The sequence below is a fragment of the Somniosus microcephalus genome, chromosome 1, assembly GCF_052327205.1.
Source record: "Somniosus microcephalus isolate GS21.2 chromosome 1, FLI_Smic_1.0, whole genome shotgun sequence".
Taxonomy (NCBI): domain Eukaryota; kingdom Metazoa; phylum Chordata; class Chondrichthyes; order Squaliformes; family Somniosidae; genus Somniosus; species Somniosus microcephalus.
The window spans coordinates 167,620,456-167,633,710 of NC_140987.1; the positions used below are offsets into that span (position 1 = coordinate 167,620,456).

A 13,255-nucleotide genomic window follows, 5' to 3' on the forward strand; every position below is an offset into this window, starting at 1 on the left:
TACTCATTGGAGTTCAGAAGAATGAGAGGCGATCTTATTGAAACATATAAGATTGTGAAGGGGTTGGATCGGGTGGATGCGGGGAAGATGTTCCCGATGATGGGTGAAACTAGAACTAGGGGGCATAGTCTTAGAATAAGGGGCTGCTCTTTCAAAACTGAGATGAGGAGGAACTACTTCACTCAGAGGGTGGTAGGTCCATGGAATATGCTGCCCCAAAAAGCTGTAGAAGCTACATCATTACATAAATTTAAAACAGAAATAGACAGTTTCCTAGAAGTAAAGGGAATTAAAGGTTACAGGGAGCGGGCAGGAATTTGGACATGAGTCTAGGTTCGGATCGGTCATGGCCCTGTGGGTAGCGGAGCGGGCCCAGGGGCCGTGTAGCCTGATCCTGCTCCTATTTCGTGTGTCTAATTCTGTTAGATTCAGGAGATGGTTCTGTGATAGTGGATTGGCGGTTAGGATCAGATCAGCCATGATCTTATTGAATGGCGGAGCAGGCTCGAGGGGCCGACTGGCCTACTCCTGCTCCTATTTCTTATGTTCTTATGGAACTAGATTAAAAGAAGAGGCTTATAATGTTGCGACGAATAGCAATAAACCTGAGGATTGGGAGAGCTTTAGAAACGAGCAAAGGATGACCAAAACATTTATAAAAAGGGAGAAAATAGAATGAGAGTAAATTATCAAGAAATATAAAAAAAGATTGTAAGAGCTTCTGCAAGTATGTAAAAAGAAAGAGAGCAGCAAAATAAGTGTTGGTCCCTTAGCGGCTAAGACAGGACAAATTATAATGGGGAATAAGGAAATGGCAGAGACTTTAAGCAAACATTTTGTAACTGTCTTCACAGTAGAAGACACAAAAAGCATACCAAAAATAGTGGGGAACCAATGAGAGTGAGGAACTTAAAGTAATTAGTATCAGCAGAGAAAAAGTACTCGTGAAACTAATGGAACTAAAAGCCAACAAATCCCCTGGACCTGATGGCCTACATCTGAGGGTTCTAAAAGAGGTGGCTGCAGAGATAGTGGATGCATTGGTTGTGATCTTCCAAAATTCTCTAGATTCTAGAACAGTTCCAGCAGATTGGAAGGTAGCAAATGTAAGCCCACTATTCAAGAAAGGAGGAGAAAGAAAACAGGGAACTACAGGCCAGTTAGCCTGACATCAGTTGTCAGGAAAATGCTGCAATCCATTATTAAGGAAGTGGTCACAGAGCATTTAGAAAATCATAATACGATTAGGCAGTCAACACAGTTTTATGAAAGGGAAATCGTGTTTAACAAATTTATTAGAGTTTTTTGAGGATGTAACTAGCAGGGTAGATAAAGGGAAACCAGTGGATGTAGTATATTTGGATTTCCGAAAGGCAATCGATAAGTTGCCACATCAAAAGTTGTTATGCAAGATAAAGGCTCATGGGGTTGGGGGTAATTATAGTAGCATGGATAGAGGATTGGTTAACGGACAGAAAACAGAGAGTAGGGATCAACGGGTCATTTTCAGGTTGGCAGGCTGTAACTAGTGGGGTGCCGCAAGGATCAGTGCTTGGGCCTCAGCTATTTACAATTTATATTAATGACTTAGATGAATGGACCAGGTGTTTTGTATCCAAGTTTGTTGGCGATACAAAGCTAGGTGGGAAAGTAGGCTGCGAGGAGGACACAAAGAGCCTGCAAAGGGATATAGACAGGTTAAGCGAGTGGGCAATAAGGTGGCAGATGGCATATAATGTGGGGAAATGTGAGGTTATTCACTTTGGTAGGAAGAATAGAAAAACAGAATATTTTTTAAATGGTGAGAAACTATTAAATGTTGGTGTGCAGAGAGATTTAGGTGTCCTCGTACAGGAAACGCAGAGAGTTAGCATGCAGGTACAGCATGTCCTTTAGGAAAGTAAATCTGCTGCCCTTACCTGGTCTGACTTATGTGTGACTCTGGACCCACATCAATGTGGTTGACTCTTAATTGCCCTCTGGAATGGCCTAGCAAGCCACTCAGTTGTTTAAGGTGGCTCACCACCACCTTCATAAAGGCAATTAGGGATGGGCAATAAATGTTGGCCTTGCCAGTGATGCCCACATCCCATGAACGAATAAATAAAAAGCAAGCAATTAGGAAGGCAAATGGCATGTTGGCCTTTATTGCAAGGGGTTTGGAATACGGGAGTAAGGAAGTCTTGCTAAAATTGTACATGGCTTTGATGAGACCACACCTGGAGTACTGTGCACAATTTTGGTCTCCTTATCTGGGGGGAATGACAGGGTGGATGCTGAGAGGTCAAATCAAATCAACTTTTATTGTCATTGTTAGTGCACAAGTGCAGTACAACGAAATGTAGGCTTGCGGCTCCCGAGAGTGTACAATTTGGATTAGGACACTTAAACATTCAACATACATTTATACATTTGGCTTGCAGTATATTAGCATAAATATGACCATAATAAAGTGCATTGGCAGATGTGCAGGCTTTAGTGTTTATTTGTGGAGTTCACTAGGATGACAGCCCTGGGAAAGAAGCTGTTCCTAAATCTGGTCGTACGGGTGCGAATGCATCTGTAGCGTCTTCCAGATGGTCGGAGGGCGAACAGACTGTGGCTGGGGTGGGTAGGGTCTTTGATGATGGACCGTGCCCTCCGTAGGCAGCGTTTCTGATATATATGCTCTATGGTCGGTAGCCGGGTGCCGGTAATGCGTTGGGCAGTTTTGACTACCCGCTGCAGGGCTTTCCGGTCATGGGAGCTACAGCTGCCATACCATACCGTGATACAGTTTGTCAGGATGCTCTCTATAGTGCAGCGGTAGAAGTTAGAGAGGATCAGGGGTGACAGATTACATCCCTTCAGCCTCCTCAAGAAATATAGGCGCTGCTGGGCCTTCTTCACCAGAGAGGAGGTGTTGAGGGACCAGGAGAGGTCTTCCGTGATGTGGACTCCGAGGAACTTAAAGCTGGCCACCCTTTCCACCTCCGCCCCATTGATGTGGATGGGGGTGTGACTTCCGCCTTTGGACTTCCTGAAGTCCACGATTATTTCCTTTGTTTTCTTGGTGTTAAGGGCCAGGTTGTTGTCGGCGCACCACTTCACGAGATGCTGGACCTCCTCCCTGTAGGCTGACTCATCGTTGTTGGTGATCTGGCCTACTACCGTGGTGTCATCTGCAAACTTGATGATGGTGTTGGAACCATTAACAGCCACACAGTCGTGGGTGAAGAGGGAGTAGAGGAGGGGGCTCAGCACACATCCTTGTGGGGCCCCCGTGTTCAGGGTCGGGGGGGGGGGAGGTGTGGTTACCTAATTTGACAGACTGGGGTCTGTTTGTTAGGAAGTCCAGGGTCCAGTTGCAGAGGGAAGTGTTCAGGCCAAGAGTTTGGAGTTTGGTGGCCAGCTTGTTGGGGACGATAGTCTCGAACTAGGGGGCATAGTCTCCAGCCACCTCTCAGCATCTACCTATTTTCGAAAGGTCAATTTATGCATTATTGTCTCCCATCATTTTAAGTTGACCTGTGCATTTTTTTCTAACCCTTTGCTCTTTTAAATTCTACTAGATCTGTTTAACATTGTGGGAAAACTAAGTAATCATCTAAGGCCCAAAATCACTTGGTGGAATCGGGCACAACTAAGGTTACTGTCAGCCAGAAGAGCAGGAATTTGGATGAAAACCAAATCAGCTGGCTTTTCTGGCATAAATCTGATGGGGAGGGGTTGGGCAACTCTTCCGCCCATCACACCACATTCCAGCTACAGTTTCACAGTTTCGGGGGGGGGGGTGGGTGGTGGTGGTGGATGACAGAGTGGTCTGGGGGGTTCCCAAGCTACCTCAGGAATTCTGCCAAGTATAAAACTCAGGCCCAGCTGTTTCAACAAATGCTGAGAGTAGGCATTAGTTGCGTGTGGACCTCCCAAGGCTCCATTATTGATGTTACAGAACTAAAGTAATTGATCCCAGAGGGGACTGATTCTCTCCCACTACAAGCTAATGTTTCCCTCAAAGGAAAAATCTATATTGTTTAAATTAACTCTTTGGTCCGCTTCCATCTCCTTCTCCCCTAATCCGAGTGTCGTTCCAATTTTCCTGCACCTCCTTGAGATGGGTGCCCCTGACAAAATGTGGGCAGCCCACACTGATTATTTGAATAATCCTAACCCTGGGATTTGGGACAGAGTCCAGTCCTTTCCAGCAGGTGGACGGGAGGCACTTCCAACAGCAGAGCACAGAATTTTAGCCTCTCTATCCAGAATAACTCTTTTGTTCACAAAATGGTGCTGGAATTCTGGCCTTTTTTTTTTTTACTTTGCCTCAAAATTAGTGGATGCAGATCTGTGCCTTCAAACTGTCAGTAACTAAGTCGTGGCAGCCATGAATGTTACAAGATCTATAAAGTTGATTTTATTTCTTTATTATTTGGCAATCAGAAAGATATGTGCGGTTGATTAGTAGCTTGCTGGTGAATGGGTTTTATAGGTTAAATTTGGACATGACCAGCCAATTATAGACCATTCAGAACTGTCATCTCTAACAAGTTTTAAATACTTACTCCAATACTGCTGATCTCTGAACCCAGGACTGGTCGATCTGAAGATGAAGATTCTAACCTTGTCTTTGACAGCTTTACTCGCTCAGCAACCTAGCAATCAGGGAACGACTATTATAATTAGTAATTGCCCTGCACACTATGCAAAAACTGCATATTACAAAATTAATTAATTCACTGATTAATGTTATTTTACACCCTTTAATTCTACTTAAAAGCCTCCAAATGATCAGCAATTTATCTCCCTCCTCCAGTGCAAATATATGTGCCCTCCATAGCTACTCTAAAATACTCCCAAGAAAAAGCAATTACTATTAGCAAGCTAATTGTTAAGCCTATGCAACAGCTGCAGAATGATAGTGGCTGTTGCTTATAATGTGGAGAATGTCAGATGCCACAGAAGCTCACCTTCGCAATAGGGATATCATTACTGCTACTACTGGTGCTGAGCTCACCAGTACTGGGGTTGACTGGTCGATTGGCTGCAGTCAAACGACTTGGACTAGCTGGGCCAGATGCCTGCATGCTTTGTAAACGTGTCTGCAGCTCTCGAACCTGAATTAAAAACAACATAAATCATTGCAATGTTCACTGTATGCATTATTACAACAAATTTAAATAAAAATGTTTAAACACAGCAAGAATAAAGATAGATGTCCAACTTCAATTCTTCAAAAGATAGTACACATTATGAGGATTGTTATTTTATTTTCCGATTCATTGCATACACATGCTTTGAAGCTTACAGAAGAATACACTGATTTTGCAGTGTAAACGTAGGGAAAAACACAAACTTAATGGTGAAATTATTTCTTTAGTTGTAGCTCCCAAGGTTCAGTTGCACTGTGGGACATGGGAGTCTTGCCAGCACTTAACTGTACCTTGCCAAACAATGTCCTGGGCCAGGCTTTGCACAGCTCTCATATTAGTTTGCTTTCTCCTGGTAAGTGGTTTAGGTGTTCAGAGGGGGAATCAGGTTTGTTTTCAAGGTTTCCAAGAAGCAACTCCAGACTGCTTGGTACTTTCATAATGAAAAACTGTGACAATACACCTCCCAGAGATGTCAGGGAACATAGGGTCTAATGAGAGGGAGGAACTGAAAGAAATTAGTATTTGTAGGGAAATGGTGATAGGGAAATTGACAGGATTGAAGGCCGATAAATCCCCAGGGCCTGATAATCTACATCCTACGGTACTTAAGGAAGTGGCCCTAGAAATAGTAGATGCATTACTGGTCATCTTCCAAAATTCTATAGACTCTGGAACAGTTCCCATGGATTGGAGGGTAGTTAATGTTACCCCATTATTCAATAAAGGTGGTAGAGAGAAAACGGGGAATTTTTGACCGGTAAGCCTGACATCGGTAGTGGGGAAAATGCTAGAGTCCATTATAAAAGATGTAATAGCAGAGCACTTGGAAAACAGTGACAGGATCGGACAAAGTCAACATGGATTTACAAAAGGTAAATCGTGCTCGACTAATCTACTGGAATTTTTTGAGGATGTAACTGGTAAAATAGATAAGGGAGAACCTTAGTGGATGTGGTGTATTTGGACTTTCAGAAGGCTTTCGATAAAGTCCTGCATAAGGGATTAGCGTGTAAAGTTAAGGCACATGGGATTGGGGGCAAGGTACTGACTTGGATAGAGAACTGGTTGGCAGACAGGAAGCAAAGGGGTAGATTCAGTTAGAACTCACACTGGCACTCAAAGCTGAAGGCTGTCACTTTTGACAGATCGCAGCCGTTCAGCTTTAAGTTCCGGCTGAGTGATGCGCTCCCGACGGCTACAGGAAGAAAGGCTGTGAAGGTAAGTACAGGTAAGTAAAAGTTCTTTACACACTTTAGACACACCAAACACACTTACCTTTGCACTCATGCACCCATCACTCACCTGAGCGCCGACGTCGCGACCCCTCCAACTCCTTCAACCCGACGGCCCGCCTGCTCTACCTGGCGTGGTTTGGAGCCGTCGGGAAACCCACACGAAACCCCTCAAAATAGGGATTAGGCTAAAAACTGCCTGTTAACTACCTGTTAACAGGCAGTTAATTGGCACTAATCCCTTCCCGCCTGGTTTCGGCGGGTCCCAGTGCGGGGCGGGTACCCACTGCCCCTGAAAGTTACGTGGGGCGGGGTTTTGGGCAGGATGGTGTCGGGACCCCCAAATTCGGGATTTTGCCCCCCCCCCCCCAACACGCCTGAAACCCCGCCTGACGGCTCCCCGAAAATCTAGCCCAAAGAGTTAGAATAAACAGGTCTTTTTCTGAGTGGCAGGCAGTGACTAGTGGGGTACTGCAGGGATCGGTCCTAGGTCCCCAGCTATTCACAATATATATTAATGATCTAGACGAGGGAACTAGATGCAATATCTCCAAGTTTGCAGACGACACAAAGCTGTGGCGTGTGTGCTGTGAGGAGGATGCTGAGAAACTCCAGTATGATTTGGACAGGTTGGGTGATTATACTGCATCTGCCATGCATCTGCCCAATGTGGATAAATGCGAGGTTATCCACTTTGGTGGCAAAAACAGGAAGGCAGATTATTATCTGAACGGCAATAGATTGGGAGAAGGGGAAGTGCAACGAGACCTGGGTGTCCTTGTGCACCAGTCGCTGAAGGTAAGCATGCAGGTGCAGCAGGCGGTTAAGAAGGCAAATGGTATGTTGGCCTTCACAGCGAGAGGGTTCGAGTACAGGAACAAGGATGTCTTGCTGCAGTTGTACAGGGCCTTGGTGAGACCACACCTTGAGTATTGTGGGCAGTTTTGGTCGCCTTATCTGAGGAAAGATGTTCTTGCCATGGAGGGAGTGCAGCGAAGATTCACCAGACTGATACCTGGGACGGCAGGAATGACGTATGAGGAGAGATTGGGCTTATACTCGCTGGAGTTTAGAAGAATGAGAGGGGATCTCATTGAAACTTATAAAATTCTAACAGGACTAGACAAACTAAATGCAGGAAGGATGTTCCCGATGGCCGGGGAGTCCAGAACCAGGGGTCACAGACTAAGGATAAGGGGTAAGCCATTTAGGACAGAGATGAGGGGGAATTTCTTCACCCAGAGAGTGGTGAACCTGTGGAATTCTCTACCACACAAGGCAGTTGAGGCCAATTCATTAAATATATTCAAGAAGGAGTTAGATATATTTCTTAAGGCTAAAGGGATCAAGGGATATGGGGAGAAGGCAGGGACAGGGTACTGAATTTGGATGATCAGCCATGATCTCATTGAATGGCGGAGCAGGCTCGAGGGGCCGAATGGCCTACTCCTGCTCCTATCTTCTATATTTCTATGTTTTTGTTTCTACACCACTTAAATGAGTCACTGGAGAGATGGTGTAGGAGAGAAAGGTTCAGATATCTGTGATATTAGGGCAATTTCTGGGGCAAGACTGACCTGTACATGATTCACTGGCCTGAATAATGCTGGGATCAATATCCTTGTTGGAAGAGTAACTAGTGCTGTGGGGGACGGTTTAGACTAATATGGGAGGAGAAAGGGAAAATATGAGGTAGAGAAGGAAAAAAAGAGATGAGGAAGCAGAAAGCAAGAGTCAAGGAGTCCAGGAAACTTAAGAAAAAGAGATCAGAGAGGATGATGTAACATGAATAAGCATGCCACAGATAGAGGGAGGTTGAGTTGTATGCATGTAAATGAGCTAAGTATTTTAAGTAAAATTGACAAGCTGCAGGCACAAATTGCTGTGGGAGTTGTGACAAAAAAAGCTTAAGCCAGGGAGCTCTGAAGGCTGAGCATTCCTGGTTAAAAAATATTCTGAAGAAATGCAATAGGGGAAAAAAAGGGAGGATGGGTGACAGTATTAATGCTTACATTATAGCATTAGAGCATAGGGATGATAGAGGATTGTACAAAAGCGGAATCTAAATTATTAGAGTTAAGGAATGGGAATTGATCAGTTTCTCTGTTGAGCTTATCTATATTCCAGACCGTCAAACAGTGGAAAGGAAATAGAAAAATGCAGGAGAGCACCATAATAAAGAGTGGCTTTAATTATCCAAAGATAGAGTGATGTAAGTGGCGACGAATGCATAATAGTAAACGATTTTATATACACAAAAAGTAAAATAGTTCAAGAAAGGGTAATGCCAATTAGAGATGGAAAGGGAAATCTTATGGAAGATGAGGAGTGGTGGCGATACTAAATGAGTACTTTGCCTCAGTTTTCACAAGAAAGTACTGTAAGAATGAAAGGAGGAGGTGGAGCAATTAGTTAACTATAGATTGGAGTAATTTTCATAGAACAGAGTAGTTTAAGTGTGGATCTAATCAAGATTTTTAAAAATAAGAAAGGTTTTGAAGGTATTGGTGAAAATGTTTTCCACAGGTTATCAAACTGGTAACATGCGGCCATAGACCTATCTCTGGAAGAACAGTACAGGTGCACGATCCCTTATCCGCAATTCCGAAATTCGAAAAGCTCTGAAAACCGAAAGTTTTTTCATGGAGCGTTCCCCGTGGGCTGCATTGTTCGATGTGGCTTGTTTCTTTCAATGCGCGGTATTTCCAGTGTAAAAGCTTGAGCAGCTTGCACGGGAGTTTGCAGATTACTGCGTGGCTGTGTGCAACTTTGAGGAAACATTGCTGTTAACTATTTCTTTATAGTAATCTGGTTACCTAGCCAGGTTTGCTTCCATCACTAGTGGTGTAGTTGTAGGGTAAACCCGATGGCTGCCTCTTGTCCATTTATAAGCATCATCCGTTCTGAAATCCGAAAAATTCCGAATTCTGGAACATAGCTGGCCCCAAAGGTTTTGGATAAGGGACCGTGCACCTGTACTTGCCTCCCCACCCAACACTGAGGGTTATTACAAAAGGGAATGATTTACCACAAATGGCCAAGCAGAGACTACAACATTTTTCAAAAAGGGATTTGGGTAAGTATTTGAAAAGAATATAAAAGAATACCAGGAAAGGACAGGAAAATTGGTTTAGAGATAGAAAGAAAAAAAATTGTATTTATGTAGCATCTTACACATCCCCAAAGCGCTGCACAACCAATGAATTACCTTTGAAGTGCAATCATTGTTATGTAGGCAAATGTGGCAACCATTTTACGCACAAGGTCCCACAAATAGCAATGAGATAAATGACCAGTTAATATCTCCAACATGCAACATTTATAATTGTTTGAAAAACTTGTGCCCTTCTCCTTTAAGCTCTATCCACTGGTTGGCCATGGCGATACTATATGGTCTTCTTACAGTCTACAATAGTACTGTTCATTTATGTTATTTTAATTAAAGTATCTACTATGAGTCTGCATCTTTCTCTAAATGAAGCTTACACTATTTACCACAAGCCATTTGCTGAAAATCCAGAGCCCTTCCAGTGCACTCCTGACTCCAGCAGAAGGGCCGCAAATACAGCCAGAACCTGGATACTCTGGGTGCCAGCCTTCCAAGAGTTTCTGCTGGGTCTGGTTTGATGCAGAGCCTCCACTTACTCCAAATAAGGCCAAGCGGTGTATAACAGGGCATGGCTGGACAGAGACTTCCAGACTGGGACTTCACGTGTCTCCGGCCAGGTGAAACATTGGCAGGGCTGGTACACCAAGTGAAAGCAAGGTAACTATCCCTCTGCCCTGCAAAAGTGGGGCGCACATGTGGGGGGGGGCGGGTGGCCAGCCTGGGAATTTTTCTTTTAACATGTTGGGCCCTGCCCCACTCCTCCCCTGGCATTTACATCAAATCCAAAGGTCACACGTTTTCGGCTCCAATGTTTTTTGGAAATGCTATACGAGGGTAATGTGCCTGAAAGTGACAAAAGGAAATTCAGTACTCAAAGAAGTGAACTCTTTGGGTACTTTTAATCTAGTTATTGCAAAGAACTAAATATCACAAACTAGGTTATCATCTTTGCTAAGTGCTTTACAGAGATGTCCTAAAATCCCCAGTGACAATAATTATTGGAGCTCACACAGCTTTAAAGTGTGTCATCTGGCAACAATGACAAACACATTAAGAAAATAAAAGATAATTTTCCACACTGGAATTTCAATAAAAATGCTTTCAAAATAATGTGATAAATTTTGACAAAGAATGTTTAAACCACTGGAGAATATGTAGGTACCCTTCTCTGATAACTTAGTTGAATGCATAATTTTTCTTCAATCAAATTTGGAATTTGAAAGACAAAACATTTGATTTAATATATCAAACTATGCCACATGGTTCTTCCATTCCTAAGCTTTCCTCCACTATAACTGTGCTTGTGAGCATTACCTATAGTTCTCTTAGCAGAACAAGATAAAATGTTATTAATTCAAATGTCAGCTTTCATCTTTTAAAATGGACTGCATTTCTTTTAGGTACTTCTTATTGCACTTCATTTTGTGTTGATCTATTTCATTCATTTTTAATAAAAAGCTGTAAACAATGAGAATTTTTCAATCTAATTATATTAATTACAGTAAGTACTAAATTGTATATCCTGATTATAGTTTAGTCTCACACATCACATTCAGCTGTGGTCAGGGCAGACAGTTGAATGATCATCTAGTTCCATGCAGACCCAAGCTGGTTAGTGCAAATGGGGGCATCAAGTTACCTGAGTTTTGCTGAACAATTGCAACGCATAGGCAAGATTAATATTATCCAGCTACAAATCTCTTGCACTGCTGTTGGACCAGACTGACAATGCAGGGTTTTTAGTGCAGGAAGAATTACATTTATTTTACTGACAATATAAGGGTAATGGTGTTTTTGGTGCACATAGGATTTTATTTTCATCAAGAGTGTAAACAATAGAATATTGACAGAATGCAGCTACAAATTTATAGCTTAACTAGTTAAACTAATTAATATAACTATAAATAATCATTGAATACAGACTAACTAATTAAATAAATAAATAAAATAAGGCTAGACTAAGATATGGCAGGGCAGGTTGTGTGTCTGGACTGCAGTATGTGGGAGTTTGTGGACAGCGAGACTGTCCCGAGCAAACACGTCTGCAGGAGATGTCTCCATCTCTCTGGCTCAGAGCTGCAGGAAGAAATATGCAGGCAAATGAGTAAAAAACAGAATAATCATGGGGGATTTCAACTACCCCGATATTAATTGGACAGAAGAGGGAGGTAAAGGGGATAAGGGGATGGAGTTCCTACAATGTGTACAGGACTGCTTTCTAACCCAATATATAAAAAGACCAACTAGGGAGAATTCGCTATTGGATCTGGTAATGGGGAATGAACCAGAGCAGATAAGAGAAGTAAAAGTAGGGGAACATCTAGGCAATAGTGACCATAATATAATACGCTTTAAGATGATAATTGAGAAGGACATAAGTATGACGAAAACCAGGGTAATAGATTGGAGAAAAGCTGATTTTGAGGGGCTGAGAATAGAACTTGGGAAAATAAAATGGGCAACAATATTGGCAAATAACGATGTAGAACAGCAATGGGAAACAATTAAAACGGTGTTCAACAGAGTGCAGGAACAATATATTCTGCTAAAAGGAAAGAACAAACTAAACACTAATGAGACTCCATGGATGAATAAAGCCATAAGGGAACAATTGAGGGTAAGGAAAGAGGCATACTTTAAGTACATGGACAGCAGGAGAGTGCATGATAAGGGAGAATACGAAGAGATTAGGAGAGAAGTCAAAAAAACAATTAGGAAAGCAAAGAGGAACTATGAAATTAAATTATCAAGGAACATAAAACAAAATAGCAAAATATTTTACAGGCACATCAATAAAAAAAGGAAGGTTGGGATGTGAATAGGGATAGACAGGATAATACCACAAGTAACGATAGAGAGATGGCAGAAATATTAAATAATGATTTTGCTTCAGTATTTACCAGGGAGATAGAACAGGTGGACATGACATTGGATGATGAGATTAGTAATGAGATAAGTGCATTTTAAATAAAACAAGGGAATATATTAAATAAACGAATAAAAACTCAGAATAAAACTCCTGTTCCTGATGGATTGCATTCATGCATTTTAAAAGAATCTAGCAAAGAGATAGCAGAGGCATTACTAAACATATTTAATAATTAATTAGAAAAAGATATAGTGCCAGAAGACTGGCGTATAAGCTAACGTAATACCTATATCCAAGAAGGGGGATAGAACATGTCCAGGGAATTATGGACCAGTCAGCTTAACATCGGTGGTAGGAAAAATAATGGAATCCCTACTAAAGGAGAAAATAGAAGAACATCTAGAAACCAAAAATATAATAAGGAATAGTCAGCATGGATTTCAAAAGGGAAAGTCTTGCTTGACCAACCTAATTGAATTTTTTGAAGAGGTAACAGTGAGAGTAGACAATGGTGATTCAGTAGATGTAATTTATCTAGATTTTCAAAAGGCCTTCAATAAGGTACCCCATAATAGACTGATGAACAAGGTCAGAGAATGCCGAGTCAGGTGGCAAGTAGCAGAATGGATTGCTGGCTGGCTTCAAGGCAGAAAGCAGAGAGTAGGGGTAAAGGGTAGCTATTCACAGTGGCAGAAGGTGGGTAGTGGTGTTCCACAATGATCAGTGCTGGGACCACTGCTGTTCACAATTTACATTAACGATTTAGACTTTGGAATCAAAAACACAATTTCTAAATTTGTGGATGACACCAAATTGGGGGGGAGGTGGGAATAGTCAATACTGAGGAGGACTGCAACAAGTTACAGGAGGACATTAATAAACTTGCAGAATGGGCATATAATTGGCAAATGAAGTT

General features: G+C 42.3%; 1 protein-coding gene across 3 annotated transcripts in view; it reads right to left on the bottom strand.

Annotated features, from left to right (window-relative positions):
- The window catches only part of mcc (MCC regulator of WNT signaling pathway), a 450,686-nt gene that overhangs the window by 89,608 nt on the left and 347,823 nt on the right, over window positions 1–13,255 (bottom strand). For all 3 annotated transcript variants that reach the window (XM_085987123.1, XM_085987125.1, XM_085987131.1), the window contains 2 exons: window positions 4,947–5,093; window positions 4,542–4,631 (listed from right to left, as the gene is read on the bottom strand). In XM_085987123.1, the coding sequence (XP_085843249.1) occupies window positions 4,542–4,631; window positions 4,947–5,093 (237 nt within the window). The remainder of the gene's footprint in view (window positions 1–4,541; window positions 4,632–4,946; window positions 5,094–13,255) is intronic.